Below are 17,766 nucleotides of genomic sequence, written 5' to 3' on the forward strand. Positions count from 1 at the left end.
AGTGATCCGTTTAAAGAGATCATAATTTGCTCTAATGTCTTATAAACAAAAGTTGTATATTGTAAAACAAATGGACTCCATCTCTGCTTTATCTTACTAAGTGGAGTTATATGTAGTCATCAATAAATTTTAGATAATGTTTAGATCAATTTTTGAAAGATTGAGGCCTACAGACTTGCACCAACAGAGGGCTTGACTGTCTATACTGCAGTTGGGTGTTTGTTCATGGTCTCACATGGGCTCTTTTTTCAGTCACTTATTGCATGTGGTTAGGGTTTCTCTTAGCAGGGCCTGCACATAGACACAGAGGCGTTTCCATTGGCCCTCATTTCTATGTTGTCCCTTCCCTTCAACAGAACATTCAGATAAAAACATTGGCTGATGACATGGTAAGGTGTCAGTTTCTTTTATTTTGTGTGTCTTTCTTTTTCTGTTATAATTTTTATCTCATCTTTACCATGAATGACTGAGCTTTATTAAAATGAAGTGTTTGGCAGAGAGAGAGATAGAGAGAGATCAAAGGCAAAAAAGCAAAGCAAAACTGTTTTTTATTTATTTATTTATTTATTTTTTTATCACCCTGTCATCAGGTCTTTCAGAATCAATCAGTCTAAAGTTCAGTCCCGGTCAGCATGCCGGAGTTCAAGCAGACACATGGCAACTTGATGCAATTATACAAGATAAGTTGCCAGACCTTGTCTTCTTTTTGACTTTGGTCTCTCCTTAAACAACTTCATTTTATAACATAGCGTTCTCGTAATTGTTACTTGTTTTGATTTGTTTCATCCAAATAAGCATGTTCCCTCTAAACTCCATGTTTTCATCGACAAACTAACAGTGACTAGTGCATGGACTGTTTTCATCCTCTCTGTGCCAGTAACCCTTGACAGGAATGCTGGCAGAAGCCTCTTGCATCTCTCTCTAGTTAGATAGAAACCTTAAACTTGTTGTAGTCAAATCATGTACTCCAGAATGCTGTCTGTGATATTGTCTTGGTATTGATTTTGGCTGTAAATTGAACATTAACAAGTGGAAAGATGACACAGGTAATATCACCTAATTTTGAGTGCCATTATATTCTCCTTTGAAAGTACAGCACACAGGTAAAGTGACACAGGTGCAGGTGTCAAATGTCAAGCCTTGTGCTTTGGACCGTTTTTTAAAACTTTTTAATAAGTAACCAATAAGTTTTGTATCAATTTGAAAGAAATAGTTCACCTAGAAATGAAAATTCTGTCATTATTTACTCAGCCTTATGTCGTTCCAAACCCACATGAACCCACTTCTGCGGAAAGCCTTTAGGTCTATAAACAATGCAAGTTTTCATGTGAATGTATGCCCTTGTGTACAAGCTTCTCTCATGGATTCATATCAAGATGTTCAGTGAGAAAATGACTTAAATTTCAGGTTGTTTTTCACTAAAACCTTCAGAAGACATGAAATATGACTCATGAGTCTCATTGACTCCTTTTATGAGATTATGATCCTTTTCTAAGCTTTAAAGTGAGGCAGTATCCACTGCCATTGTATATAAAAGATGGACTGTTATTTATTAAAGTATTTCCTTTTGTGTTCTGCATAATAAAGACAGTCAGATGAGTTTGGAAAGACATGAGGGTGAGTAAATAACAACATTAGGTGAACTATTCCTTTAAGTGCAACAGTTTGTTTTCCAGAAGGCTATCAGTATTAGTATTGTGCATCATACCATTGTCAGAACTCTGCTCTGTTTATAAATTGATTCATAATAGAAGCTGACATGTGCACCAGTTTTTTACTCCACTTTAACTCTACTGTGTCTCTCCAGCGTGACAGAATCACCAGTTTTCGAAAGCAAGGCATGAAAAAGGAGAAGCCTCTCATTCAGCACCCAACAGACCCCATCTCCAACCAGAACGAGCTGCCCGTGCCCCAGCCATTCTTCGACGAGCGCTCCATGAACCTGTCAGAGAAAGAGATCATTGACTTGTTTGAGAAGATGATGGTGAGTTTTTTCTTCACATCCTACTTTGAGCAGTCATGATCGGATGTGATCTGTGCCCCAGGCACTCTAAGACATTAGACACCCGTTATTACTGATACATACCAATGGTTGCAACTCGTGTTAAGGGTGTCAATTAGGCCATCAAACCAGACTTAGCCATGACATTCTGCCTTCCGCCTACTTTGCCAGCAGGCAAAGATTATAAAATGGGTTTCGTGGGTAGATTTTTTCCCCTGTAGGATTTGGTAGAAATTAGAAGTTTCTTTTTATATCCTTTAAGTTGCATCCTTTAAGTTGCATCCAAGAAACTCATTTTGATTTTAATTGCCCTGTAAACAGTATGCCCACCTATCTTTCTTAGGATTTTGGGTATGCCCACCTAAAATAAGTAATGATATGTATGGCCGCCAGAACAAGTAGGGTTTTGACACGGAACATTTTCAATCTACTAATGTGATGCCGTAGCACAATTGAGTGAATTGTCTTTTTTTATTTTATTTTAAAAAGTGTACAGTGATTCTCTCAACACGCACGGGGCTGCAGGAGTGCAACTGATGGCACAGGCAAGACAGACAGTCTGACTAAGCTGATCAATCAATCAGAACGTTCATTTCAGATGCAACTGGATATTTGCTAACCAATCATATTTTCCGTTTCAGAAAGTGGCGGGACATTTCCAGCGTCTAATGCTGATGCACAAGCATTGCACTGTAAATTTATTTCCCTGCTAAACGTAAATGTGTGTGTATATATATATATATATATATATATATATATATATATACACATTTAAATTTAACTTATGCAATTAAACTTTGTGAAAATACAGCATGTTATTGCACCCATGCCATTTTTTGCATATGCTAGACAACTGTGTCCTGTAATTATATCAAATGTCTTTTTTTTGTGCTTTTTACTGCTGTTGGTGGTGCCCCATTTAAATATGTATTTCTAAGTAGGAAATCAATTCACGACACACAGAAAAGCACATTATAGTCATACCTGCCAACACTCCCGATTTTACTGGGTTTCTCCCTTTTTTCCACCCCTCCTCCCACTGTACTTCCGATTTACAATTTCTCCTGATAAATTCACGATTTTCCGCATCCACACTTTGCTCATTAGAATGTATTAGTCCTGTAGGGTCACCACCCATCCCGTAAAATACAGGATCGTCCCATATCGAATCAGTACGGGACGCGATTTGTCTCGTAAGCTAGTCAGATGGTGTCACGGCAAAATTGTTCCAGATCGTTAATTTAACACTGATATAAATTAGAAAGTTTTCATATATTAGGGGTCATCTGAAAAGTCCACACATTGTGCTGAAATGTTCTAATACTGTGGAGGGTGTGTTAAGGGAACGTTTTTTATTTTATTAAAAAACAGAAGGTTCAATATAAATGTTCAATAAGATGAACAAAATTACACATATCCAACAAAGTATGAATACTATCACTGAGTCATAAAGAAGTACAGGTGAAAATAAATAAAGTAAATGAGTAAATAAAAAAACATAAAAATACATATAAACTAACACAACAGATGTGTACATAAATAAGATAACTAATCATGGGTCAGGAAATTTCTCAGCATATACTTTTTATTATTAATAAATCAAAAAGCATTTATTGCTAAAACTGTGACGGATGTGGTAAGGGACCATCTGAATACATTTCTTGGTATTATTCATCTTCAGTGTAGGATTACTGACCAGTACTGCCGCTCCCTATATGCATATTACACAGTCTGCGTAGTGCATCTACTCCCTACGGGGGCACCATCTTACCCTAGGGAGGCCTCCAGGTCTGTTCAATTATTTAAAAATATATAAAAAATGCAATTCACTCAAAACAATTACTACAAATACACCTCTTCAAAGATGAACATGTTTTAAATTGTGGTGTAACCATCCAGAGACTGTAAAAAGCTGAAATTCTTAAAAAAAGAAATGTTGGCATGAGTAGTGCAGATAAATCATTTAATAATATAATTCTAAAATATAATATAATAATAAAATATTATTTATTATATTATTTAATATAATAATAAATAAGCAGTGAAACATCTGTTTAAAATATGATTCATCTTTGAAATTTGTTGTCCACCAAATCAAAGTCATGTGGTTGACTTGGACAACAAAAAGTTTGAAAACCTCTGGTCTAATACCTTTAATCTTGCATGATGCGGGTTGCCTCATTGGGCTGACATATAAAGATCATATGACCAGTCGAATAACATTTATTACAAGGAAAAAAAGGGTTATTGGACACTTTAGATTGTGGAGTAAATTAATCATGACTGACTGCCAATAAGGAATTGTTACAATGGTAACTTAAAACCAGGTCCAGTGCAGGTTTAAGAACTATAGTAGCATTGACCCTCATAAAGCAACAATGGATAATGCTCTGAAATAAAAAAAATTTTGTGGAAATGAGAAATGTAATGTAAAGTTGCCAGAAACTTGTTGCTTCAGAATTGTAGATGCTGTCCAAAAGCGTGGTACTTTTTTAAAAACATTTTAGGCTATGTCCACATTAGTCCGGATACATTGACAATTGCGTTTTTGAAACGCTCTCAGTCCATCCTGCCATTTACAAGCGTTTTACAAAAGTTGCTTGTCCACACTGAAATGAATGAAAATGTTTAAATTCCCTTACTACGCATGCAAAAAATCGCTGTTCTTTGTACGGTCTGAAACACAATTATCCTCATGTTTCATTGCCGAACAGCAATTCCGAGTCAGCTTATTGTAACTTTTAAAGGAATGCAATGTGAAGGTTGTACAAAGTAACATTTATGATTAACAACGCTATCAAAGTAAATTGTAGGCACAACAATGCCGCTATAACATCTTGATTGTTTTGGGTTGAATGGATCACATGACTGTATCAGATGACATGTACGTCATTGTTTTCAGATATCTCCATTTTCGAAGTCCACACTACAACATGAAGATGGCTTATTCAAATCAAAGCCATCTGGGAGAGCATTTTCGAAAAGCTGAGTTTTTGCTGGACGAAAATGCTGTCTCTTCAAGGACAGAAGGCCAAAACATAGAGAAAAAGATGCGAAACCTTATTAGTGTGGATGTGGCCTTAGTTATTTGATACTGCTGTTTGCAATAGTATGTTTCGATTTTTAGACTTAAATACATACACCTTTAATTCACAAAAAACTGCAATTAAGGTGCATGATCTAGTGATCTCTATGCAGTAATGAACATACGTAGTCATATTTCCATTTGGACTCGTTGACAAATTTAAAAGTAGATCTTGGTTCAAAAAAGGTTGGGCACCCCTGGCATAGATCGTCAAAGACACCTTGTCTTTCTATGTCTCTCTTCTGCTGTCAGTCAGAAGTGGAGAATGGGACTTGAGAGGTTTGCGCTCTCTGCTGACAGGTTGCATTAACTGAGTGCTGGCTCGGCTTGACACATGTTCGTTTTCCCCCTCTGCGAATAGAATATGTATTAGCTACCACAATTTTACATGCATGTGTCTCTTCACTAATTCTGTCATTAAGTGTGATATGTTGACAGCTGTCAATAGAGTATCCGTCACAGAGAAAAGAACTACCTAAAGTTACGGATGGTGAAAAACAGCATAATATTGTCTAAACAGTTTTTTTTTTTACTCGCAGCAAAGGACTCTTTATCTATACAGACACACACACACACACTAGCTCCAATACCAAGACACCAGAACCGACAGGGCTGCTGCATACACTGGCCTCAATTGAACTTGTACTTGTTTTGGGCCTAGACAAGGCACATAACAAAATCTAGCAACAGAACAATAGAAGGATTATTTCCCTGACAAGACAAATGTTATCTTTGTCTGTCACAGCAGAGGTCTGTCTGTGAGCTTTTTTCTTTTGACTGGACTTTGTCTCTAGATTGGTAACTTTAAAAACGTTTCCAGCACCTAAACTGAATGGCTCTCTAGTGCTCTTTTTATGTATTCTAAACTGCATTCAAGGTTCCACAGTAAGTTGTACACATCATTAGGTAGATGGTAAACTGATAATTGTCCTATACTTCAAAGGCAAAAGATTATTGGACTCCCAATAAACAAAATTTGTTGACACGACAAAGATTCTACAAAATAGGCACCATTTAAAGGAATGAACATAGAGTGAAATGTATGTAATGGCATTCCATTTACATTGCTTTTAGCTTTCTTAGGGTGTATTTACAATTGGTCACTTAATGCGTTTTTACTGATCGGATAGCTATCAAGTGAAAATGGCCTCCAAGACGGATTCGAGACGGAAATAAATCCGATCACTAAACCACCTCCGGAGATGAAACTTTGTCAAGTATAAATGCATCTGGCCATTCAAGTTACATATGTAAACTTTACTTCGCCCAAACAGAGCTACATTATCATGGAGAAAATACTAAAGAAACGGATGCACATTGCAGAAGAGATCAAACTTTTTTATTTATTTATTTGATGCAGATCGCTGACGAAACTGAAACTAAACACTGACAATAAGCACAGCTTGTGGACATATCTTTAGTGAGCGCACACTCACACAGAATCTTTCTATCCATTTGTCAGAGACACATTAATGTGGCATAATGTAAATGGAATGTGCTTATTCAATCGAATAGCTATCTGATCAGTAAAAATACATAAAGTGATCAAGTGTAAAAACCCCCTTTATGATGTTTGATGTAGAATAAAAATATATTTTTATGTTCTTGGACCCAAGTATGAAAAAGAAACAAAATATCTTAAAAATAAATGACTGTTAATAGATATGGATGGTATGCAATGTGATTTTAGTGTTAAACACTGCAGCTAAATATGATTATTGCTCTTCTACTGAGTGCTTAATCCCATTCTCTACTAAAAGAGTTAGGTTAATTACTGTACGTGAGAGACGACTGCATTCTGCAACCGAATTTACTGCCAAAAAAATCAGGTAGTGTCGATTTAATTTGCCAAATTAAAGAACAACTGCAGTGCGTAGCTGGACAATCACTAAGACAGAGGTACATGTTTTGTCTCATTCTCAAATTCTAGATTAAGGTGAATTTTGACAATGAAGCCAACAAGCAGGTGTAATTTCTTTGGTATTGTCTGCAGAACAGAGCAGAACATTATAATTTATTTGTTGCAGAATAAGATACAGTATGCCAATGCGTTTGTAATAATCTTTTATAAAAGGAATATTTTGGGTTCAATACAAGTTAAGCTCAAACGACAGCATTTGTGGCATAATATTGATTACCACAAAAATTAATTTCGACTAGTCCCTCATTTTCTTTAAAAAAAGCAAAAAAAATGGAAGTGAATGGGGCCAGTCCGTGAAGGTTAAAATACTAATTGTTGCAAGTATAGCCACAAAATGTAAACAATATGCCTGTTAACACGATTTTAGTTTGATAAAAATACTTATTAACCTTTTCTGTGTAGTTACATCAAATTTTACAACTTCGTTGCCATGACGACATAACACTGTAAACACTAAAACCAGAAAACGACTATAAAAACGATGATTTAAACAACTTTACAGCTCAAATAACACGAGTTTTAACAGAAGAATTAATATAAGTGCTTTTATAAAATTATATGCTTCACATTTCTGTTTAAACTCCATTCACCTCCATTGTAAGTATCTCACTGTAACCTCGATTTTTGCGTTCTTTAAAGAAATGGAGAAACAATTCAAAATAAATGTTTGCTGTATTCAACATTATGCCACAAATGCGGTTAATTGAGCTTAACTTGTATTGAACCCGGAATATTTCTTGAATTATAGAACACACCAGGCATGAAAACGTATTTGTGGATATAAAACATCGGGGGCTTTACAAAAAACATTTGGAGCTTAATACTGACCACCCCTCCCTAGCGAGGCCCAAGCGAAGTTCAGTTAATCTTCAGGTGACAACAGAACATAGTCGAACAGCGCATCCTATCGGCTAATTGTGCTATCACCCTTACTTGCCTTGTGTGTACTTTTCCAATGATGCATGTATTGTATTAGCCAAACATTTGATAAATGTATGTTGAATGCATGATGGAGTGTCTAAGATACATTTTCCATTTTTACACTCCCTTCTCAATAAAATCAATTGGGGCACTGTTCATATCTAAAACTGAGCCATGAAGCACATTGTCTGTAAACACCTTGGTTTCTCTGACATTGTGCATTATAATCAGTTTTGTTCATGATTTGTTCATTTGTATGAGATGTTTTCATCAGTCTCTCACTAGCGAGAGACTCCTGTCCCTCCATGTTTTCTCCAACTGTTAGTAACTGCCTGTCACTCACATAACCTCTCAATTGCTGTTTTTATTCTCAAGACTGCGGAACATTAAACCTGGGCTTCAATTTACTGCATGACAAGCCAGGCAGGTTTGAAGGCCCGAAACATGTTGAACCGAATTGGCTTTTTTACTGAAAGCATAATAATCGCAATGAAACAATTGTGAAAAAGCTGGGAAAAAAAGTAATTGTCTTCGAGCTGCCAGTGACATTGAGATTATAGGCCAGCAGTCCATTGTTCACCTTATTGCGAAGATCCATAAGCTGCAAAGTAAAACCATGTCCCGTCTAATATATGAAGCCATGGTCGATCTTTCATACTCAAGTTTCTCTCCTGTGTGCTTGTGGTGCACACGGATATCGATTCACATAATCTGTGTTAAGGATAAATTTTAGGTCGTTCTTCAATATATAAACCTAAAGTATTGGCCAAATGTAAATAAATGAGTCCCCACCAATGCACTCTGATGCAGGTGGGTAGATCACTGAGATTGCAGTGCAGTGCATGGACCAGTGGAAGACAAATAAGGGCACTCTAATGTGGTTGCTCATCAAAGGGCTCTGGTAAACAGAGGAGCTCTTGGACAAATGAAAGCCCTGGCTCTTTGATGAAGGGGGTTAGCGGCCATAGCACTAAGCGTATGATATGCTTGCTGTTATGCGTGTGTGAGAGAGAGCCATTGTCGCCGTCCTTGCCGTTGCGTGTGCATGTGCGCAGCTGGACCCAAGGCCTTATAAAAATGCGAGTGGTAAATCCTTTCACGAGTCGGATGACAGCGTGCTAAGACACGGGTGAGGGCTCTTAACGTGCCTCTCGTGCTGAGAAACAGCACTACCAGTATGTGACATGCCAGCTCCTCTAGGTTGCATCATCATTCAGTCAACCGGAGCCACTGTTCCAGCGCATTAACATTCAGACAGCAAGAGAGAGGCGCCTGATCCGGAGAAGGACTGCAGGATTGATGGGGTCAGACTGTTACCCCTGCAGATGATATCACCCTCTAAACGATTCTCATCCTCCCTCTCCAAGCTGTATTCAGGCAGACTTCAGTCATTACACTCAGATGCTCACTCTGTCTGTCTGTCTTTTTCAGTCTTCAGCAGACTTGGGGGGCGTCCAATGTACTTTTACCTTTTGTTTCATGTACTTGAGCTATTTAGTAAATTTGGCCAGATGCACTCAAATATCAGTGCAGAGTAATTGCAATAATCCGGTTCCTGATCTCACAGATTGAAGAGAAATAGCTTCTCCTTGAACTTTTGGCTTTGTGTACGCCATCAAACGCTTGCAAGTAGATTTGCCTTATTTTGATGTATGGCACTTTGACTAATAAGTTCCTTTTTTAGAGTTTTTTGGTATGTCCTTACAAACCTAATCGGAGTGCTTCAATTTTGAAAAAGTCCTCAGAACCTTGCTGCAAAATAACCCAGTTGACCAAGATCAAACATGAAAAATGTTGCCTTTTTTTCCTCCAGCAACTTGGCCCCTCTCCACAATAATTTAAAGTGAGAGATAGATCTACTGATTCCCATTTCCCTGGCACCTCTCTCCGATGCCCTTGGGAGATCAGACTCGCATCCAGTTCATACTGTATTTTTCTACCTTTTAAAGGTGTGTATTGGGAGATGTATTGTTCCTATAGATGACTCTCTTAAATTTCCCAAACAGTGAGATTAATAGAGTTTCAAGTTGGAGTATGACGCAACAGGGCTTACATTTCAGCAAAAGAGCGAGAGATGAAGGAAAAAATGGCACATTCTGTTCGCCACTTATTTATACCTTTGCATCGGATCCGGCTGCTTCCTTGAAAGGATTCAGTTCAACCCTGGCCTTTAATTTAATAATTCTAAGTTTTGAGGACATAATTAATAATAATGTGTAAATCATACTGAGAGAGTGTTCTGGATTAAGGAGCCAATTAAGATGCCACATCAACAGGGCTCACCAGTTCATTTAAAGCCCCGTTTTTATGTGAGGAGAGAAGAGAGAGACAGTAGCTTTATGCAAAACTATTGAAACTTGGGTCTTTGAAAGTAAGATGTCCTTAAATCTGGTATTCATTGGTCAATGTGGTGTTAGCCACATGTAGAAAAAGCTCATGCAAAAGAGTCTCAAAGTTTTCAAAGTGCCTTGTTTCTTTTTATTAACTTTATACTCATTTAAAAAATGAAGCTCAATGAAAATATATAAAAGTAGCTTTGAAATCAAAAACCCTCACCCTTAGCTATGTTTAGTATTATCCTTGTCCTTAAAAATAAAAATTTTCTTCTTGGTCTCATTCGAAACAAAGGAACACACAATTCTTGTTCTCTTCAACAGAGGGCAGCATGGTTCCATAGAATTGCTGTATAGGCTCATTGCTAGAGAAACACTCCTTGTTGTGTATGACATCTTCTTGACTTGTCATGACATTGATAAACATATATCAAGGCTTCATTACTTGAACTAACCTTGGTCCTATAGGATAACATCCTTACTGCATAACTGCAGTCATGAATGTGCACCAAGGGCTATTTCCTTTTTTGCTTTCATTCAAAATTATATATATGTATATGAATGAGGCATTATGACTCTCAGCCATTATATACTCAGGCACTGTGTGCGTGATTCTGATTTTTTCTTTCTATTGTGATAACTGTACTCACTGTGTCGCTAAACTGCACTCGTACACAAATTTCATGCATCCCAAATCCACAAGTGTTTTTCAGAGTTGTTACTATTATTCATTTTACTAGTGTTATTGCTCATTTACTATTCATTTGGTTGAATAGCTTCTTCATTTATTGTGTGTTTTTGTGTGTTTACAGGAGGACATGAATCTGAATGAAGAGCGGAAGGCCCCCTTGCGTGGAAAGGGCTTGAGCACCAAACGCGAGATGGTGGTCCAGTACATTTCTGCTACGGCTAAATCTGTAAGTGCGCCATGTCTATGGGGCGGCCCTTTTTAGAGAGAGAGAGAAAGAGAGAGATAGAAAGGAGAGAGTGGGGATGAACCATATGACGAGACACTACAGAATAATGAGCTTAACCTGATCTGCTTTCTTGCTCTTCTGCTAAAGCCCCAAATCTTTGATTGCCGCCTCTTTTAGCTCATTTTTTTTTAAATTATTATTTATTCTTTTAATTATTTATTTTCTATTTTTTACCCTTCTCACCCTTTTTCTTGTGTGCCTATCAGGCTGCTTGTGTTGTATTGCACTTTACAAAAGCTTCATATTGCCAGGGATCAAGTTTTCATTAGAATTTGGTACGCATCACTGTCTCTGCTGAAACATGGCTCTTTCAACACCGTAAATGAATACAGGTTGAAACGCCACCGCCTCGCAGGGTAATCCTGGGATTTTAGGGTGAATTCTCCTCATTCCCTTTATGAAGTAGGTCCAGCCGAGGTTAGCCTCCACATAAACACCACAGGTGAACACATTCCCCTCACCAATTTTGCTGGCTTGCCTTCAGCGTCCGTTTTCATTAACTTTCCTCGCAGCTATGATAATTAACCAGCATTATTAATAATGATGATAATCATTATTGTGTCGCCTCCTGCAACACCACCAAAAGCATGTCACTGTGGAGGCTGTACACAGCTCTCTGATAGGGAAGGAGGAGTATGGGAACATGTGCTCTGCATTCAAGGGAAGAGATGTGCTTATAAGTGATAAGAGATGATTACCACAGGCACAACATACTTTTCCCTGTAATGCTCAACTCTAGCACCAAGAGATCTCCTTCTCTCCCCTTTTAAATATTTAGCTCAAGCTACTAACCATACAAAGCTACACACTCCTAAAAAAAAATTTCTTGTGCAAATGATTTGACTGTTTTTCTAATATTGTTGAATATTAGTAATTTATTGTAGCGTGATACTTAAAGCCACTGCTATTCCAAGTGGAAATATTCTGATTATTTTTTTCTTTATGATAATGTAAAAAGTGCCCTTGACTTGGTAATTTGCCCATCAGTCAAACAGTGTGTATGCGTTAACTCTGATAACGATCCTTTAAAATCAGCATGATTTGGTATTCGTAACCAATTTTACTTCTTTAATGTGACACATTTCTGAGTGCAACAGGTTATTCAACGAAATGTAGGACAGGACTAGATTTTATCCATTGCGAGTTGATATATGACAGGTGGTTGGAGGGGAGGGGCTAAAAAATAAGATGGCTTTGTTAACTGACATTAAAGTCATTTTAGAGGTGTCAGCAAATTATAATAAAAAAAAATTATTAAAAAGACGATCATATTTTCTTTGGAATAACAAGAACCAATGAATCGTCAAAGGCCAGGATTGTGTATTAAAAAAGTAAATAGGGTTCATTTTGATTTCATGTTGACTTTAAAGTGGTGATTCTCTTATCAAACCCTTAATAATATTCTAGAATTTCACAGCTCCCTGAAACATGAGATAATGGCAGAATCTTTCCTTACATCATGTTTTTTTTTTTTTACTTTGCTAACATGACTTTGTGATTTGTTTTTCTTCCAAAGATTGCTCTCTTCCTCGTGGTATCATCGCATGAATGTGCTTTTTTATGTCGAATGGCTACTGAGGGTGTTTTCCAGTTGCGGGCAAATGGGCTAATGCTTTCACCCACCCACCCACACACACACACCCACACACACACACACACACACACACTCATGTCTAGAGAAAATCACTCCTTTGCTGTCTGTCTCAGACTGGTATGGGTCAATGTCCTCTCTTTGGTTTGAGAGCAGGAGTAATTAAGTGGTGGTCTGGTGGTGGAGAAGGCTCGCGGTCTCCGCTTGAGCCACTGCAGGTGTAATTTAGAAGGGTTAGCGAGGCCAAGAGCAGACAGCATGGAGACGGCCTCTGCACACCTCCGCATTAATAACCCAAACCCGTCTAAATAAAAGAAGGCAGAGCGGAGTCCATCCATCCCACTTAATCTGCTGCTATCTCCCTGAGTGTGCCGATCTGCCTACAGTAGATTGTGTTTCAGCACACAGCTTTACAGAGCAAATATTAGTGGGAAAACAAACCCATCCGATCCACTCCTGTCACAGGCTGCCTGTCTGTTCGCAGCTGACTCCCGCAGCTCCTGCCTGGCAGGAGGACAGAGCGATGAAATAAAGGAAGATGGGAGAATAGAGAAGTTTCACACCAGTGATGTCTGCCCTCTTTGATAGCTCAGTCATTATAGTCAGCTGCCATGGTTTACAGATCTTAAATTATTAACAGCTAACACTTTTTCCATTGCAGCACATTTGTGAATACATTAATTATTTTGCATAGTCACACCTCTTTTTTTTATATGTTTATTCACACTTAAAATATCCACAAACAGCAAAGAATAGCAATATATAAAATGCATTTAAATTCTTATGAAGTTGTTTATGTTTCTTTGATGCATGTTTGATTTGCTTTTTTTTTTTAATTTTTTTTTTAGATATGAGTATTCTTCCTCTCAGAAGCAGCCACTTTCGTTTATATATGCCTATAAATGCCTATAATAAAACAATAATGCCTTTTTAAGTGAGAGTGGCTTTGCATTGACCCTATTCATTTGAATATACTCTGTGTACAGTGAAATCCGATGTGGCCTTGTCACTCTGCGGACGTCATTGACCATTAACATTTCATGAGATGCTGTCTCTCTCTTTCAGTCTCTGACAAACGTGTCATTGTCATCATATTTGCCAAAGCATGTCTCTAACTAGCACAATCATTCCACTTGTACTCTGTCAGTGTCATGATAAGCTTGGACTTTGCTTTACTGTTTTGCTTTGAAATAAAATGATTATTGCTTTGTGTGAGGGACAGAATGCGTCTAGGCTGGGGCTTTGAGGGGGAAGGAAAAGATGTTTTACCCAAGACGCTCACCTGAACATTGTCAATACTGTGGTATTATAGAGACGTATAAACTTAATTACAGCGCGAGTTCTTGTAATCATTTATGACAGTTCCTGAGAGTGAACTGATCCTGTCTGGGACACAGCAGCTAATAAATAAATAATGAAATGAAAAGATTTATATTGTGGAAGACTTGATGGTCATGAGAAGAGCAGGAACTAGGATATAAATACCCATTTCTTGATAAGATGACATTTCCTCTGAAATTTGTTTACAAGAGCGACTTCATAATAGAGCTCTTCATTAGCATATTTCATGACGGCCTAATCCTGCATTAGAGCAATTAAGATCATCCCTATTTTTATTTGTATTTTTTTCGGTCTCCAAGTTCCTCAGGAATTGACAGAATTAATACCACGGTAAAGTGACAATGAGGTGATGTTGTTTTGTGAAATTTTGTGTAAATTGATGTTAGCAGCAGCTTTCTCCCCTCAGGCTCCTCCCTGACAGTTTTTTTTTTAATGTGGTTTCAAGATAATGTCTGTCCTTTTGATCATGCTGCAAAAAAAAAAAACAAACAAAAAAAAAAAAAATACAATGCTCATCAAATGCTGCCAAACGCAGCACAGTGCTGACTATGTTTGGCAGTGATACAGGATGTCTAGTGATAGTGTATAGAAGTGACTTTTTGTTTTGTCAAGACCCCAAGCCATAGCGATTTGTTAGATGATGCGGCTTGTTTGCCAGGAAAGAGTGTTCGAAAGTACTGCTCTATTGATCAAGAGGTTACACAGAAAATATTGACTTTATTATAGCCTAAGCCATGACTAAAAAATGTAATCGTGGGAGTTGTTTTAAAGAAAGGAATGCTGTGTTAAAAGAAAAAAAAAATAACTGAAAAAAATTACAAGCCATTACCTCCAGTATGTGTTGTTGAAGTGAGAGAAATACTTATTTCAGATAAATCTACTTTTACATCAGTTTCTGTTACAGGCACCATTCTGCTTTGAGCAAGTCTCCACTATTCTCACTGGAAAAAAGGCACTTTCACCTACATTAGATTCAGCCCAGTAATTCTGATAACAGCTTTACCAAGAAAAAAAAAAAAAACATGCTGACTTGGAGTTTTTGAGCTATGATGTATAAATTTGACACTTGATAGAAACTACCAGTGACATTTGATTGATTTTTGTCCTTCAGAGACATTTTATTTTGCCATCTGCTCATGAATAATATAATATGTTAGGGTTAATTCTGTAAAAATGTACCTGATTCTTCCAAAATTGGACTGAGTCATGATGCCCCCTGCATTTTTGTGCTTGGTGTCCAAATTTTTCAGACATGGTGCTTCATGATTTTCCCTGAAAACAATAGATTGCGGATGCAAAGTATAACAGCACATTACTTACCTGGCTTGTGGCTTAAAATTACTTTTATACATCAATTAATCGTCCAGAGCATTTCCTTTCTCTTTTATAATGTTAAACTGCACTACAGTGTATCTGCATAGTGACCAATAAGTCACTTCTTAAAAAGTCAAGATCGATTCATCATGATCCCTAAGTTTAAAGCAGTCATCAGAATGACAGACATTGCCTTTAGTGTCCAAGTAAACCCTCTCTCTCCATGCTGTTAAATTGTGTTTAATTCTCAGCTGAATAGGCAATGTAGTGAAAAGGGCCAGTGTGCCAGTGATTTAAGTATGAGCTCTTAATACTTTAGCAGAATAGTACCGGAGAGACTCTGGCCTACTAATGATTGTGCTGTTTGTGTCTTTTTGCACATTAACTTCCCTCCGCTGACCGCTGCATGCAGATAACTGGGAGCAAAGTTGTGGTAAGTAGCAAATTATTTATTCGCTTGTAATTGTTACTGTGCAATCTCTGTATGTCTCTGTCTATATCTTTCTTCCCTTCTATCTTTTTGAAAGATCTTAAATGAAGTCTTTTCTGTGGCTTGATATTATTTTTTTAGCTTAGAAATCTTTAGCTTTAGTGAAGTTTATAGGCTGTAATTTAAAAAAAAAAAAAAAAAAAGCTAAAAATTTCCCTTCAATCCCAGTACATAAATTGCACACTTGGAAATGAGGGATTTCTCAGTTTGGCTGACTAAGAGACGATTTTTTTTTAAGCAGTTTTTCTTTTAAAAGGATCCCTGTTTAACACACATTTGCATTTAAATATTGTAACACTAAGGATGAGCAATAGTTTTTAGGCAAATGATCATAATCTGTGATCTAATCTGTTTATTCTAATGTTCTGTATCTAAATGGCTTTTATTGTGTTCATTCTTTCCCCCAGACAGCATAAGCAGAATGTATCACTTAATTAGATTTACACACACACACACACACACACACACACAGAGTACACTTTGATTGAACGGCGAAAAGATATTGAGTGTACCCCCCAATCATATACATTTTGCAAAGGGACATTCAGCACAGCCCATTTGAAAAGCCTTGTCTTTGTCCCAGTCACATTACAGCATGTCTCTATTGTTTCTGAAATGTTCATAGCTGCTCATGTTGTTATTGTCACTTACTTTCGCCCCTCACCCCCCACTCAAAAATGACGGTAATAATCTTTATATATATATATATATATATATATATATACTGTCTGGGAGATGGCGATGTTTACTCATTTCACAGATCTGTAATGCGGTAATTGCAGAATGGCTTGCACTATTTCTCACATAGTGCAGTCCCATAGCCCATATGAGGCTGCTTGTTATTTGTTTTATTTTATTTATTTAGTAGGGCTCTGTTATTGCCTCCGCAATTGTCACTTGTCATTTAAAATGCTGTTTTATTGTTTTGCTGGAGCTATGAGAGAGGCCCATAGATGTATGTGAGGAAGCTTGAAGATAAGGATGCACAGGTAAATGTGTTATTTACAGTACAGCAATAAGCTGCTGCAACAGACCCATTTATTTGCTGCAAGATGGTCTGTTCCATCAGTGCTCTCATGCTGGTAGGTGTGGAATTGTTTTTAGAGTGATTTTTCTATAACTTGTCAGCAATAAAACATGTATGGCTTGATGAGCATGGAAGTATGTTTTGAATGTTGCATCACTTTCAAGGCAGAGCGAGAAAGTTACACTAGGATTCTCTCTATCGAAGAACTGTCTGACAGTGTGCACCACAAACAAGTACTTTCATTTAGAAGTTTCCAGCAGTTCAAAGGTTGCTGTACTTCCTGCCATTTCATCTGGCTTCTGTGTGTACTTCCTGTGGCTGAAAGAGTGTGAAGGCTTGTGGTGAACCTGTCAGCTCTCCCTTTCCATTTTATTCTCTTTCTTTTCCCTCCTTGTTGCTCTCCCTATGTCCCACCTTTATTGGGTTTTGTTGTGGAAACTATGTTCTATGCACTTAGAAGTGTGGCTTAGATCAGGCCCTCTCACTGGGAAGATTGCTTTTTACATGCTGTTAATGTGGTTTGGAGAAAGAACGACCTGCCCAAGCTACGTCCCCCTCAGGGATGAAATCTCTCCAGCAGGTAAACTGCAATGCTCAAATTCACACTGGCCAGCGTGTCCACGTGTTGCTGAGTCACCTGTGCTGTATCAGCGCAGCTTTATGATGAAGGTGATGAAACTGCTGACTTCAGTGTACATAAAGAGCACCTACGGGCCCTTGCAAAAACAGTGTTCGATTGATCAGGGATGTTGGTGCTATGATTG

At 37.6% G+C, this 17,766-nt stretch overlaps 1 protein-coding gene across 7 annotated transcripts in view; it reads left to right on the forward strand.

Annotated features, from left to right (window-relative positions):
- Positions 1-17,766, forward strand: part of LOC127412971 (protein diaphanous homolog 2-like) — a 625,488-nt gene that overhangs the window by 24,956 nt on the left and 582,766 nt on the right. For 4 of the 7 annotated variants that reach the window (XM_051649717.1, XM_051649721.1, XM_051649722.1 and 1 more), the window contains exons 3-6: positions 357-389; positions 1,808-1,984; positions 11,075-11,179; positions 15,898-15,918. In XM_051649717.1, coding sequence (XP_051505677.1) covers positions 357-389; positions 1,808-1,984; positions 11,075-11,179; positions 15,898-15,918 — 336 coding nt within the window. Of the gene's footprint in view, positions 1-356; positions 390-590; positions 1,985-11,074; positions 11,180-15,897; positions 15,919-17,766 lie in introns of all 7 variants that reach the window. The other 3 variants (XM_051649719.1, XM_051649723.1, XM_051649720.1) reach the window with 3 other exon arrangements.

Source organism: Myxocyprinus asiaticus, chromosome 22 (assembly GCF_019703515.2).
Source record: "Myxocyprinus asiaticus isolate MX2 ecotype Aquarium Trade chromosome 22, UBuf_Myxa_2, whole genome shotgun sequence".
In the NCBI taxonomy this organism is placed as follows: Eukaryota; Metazoa; Chordata; class Actinopteri; order Cypriniformes; family Catostomidae; genus Myxocyprinus; species Myxocyprinus asiaticus.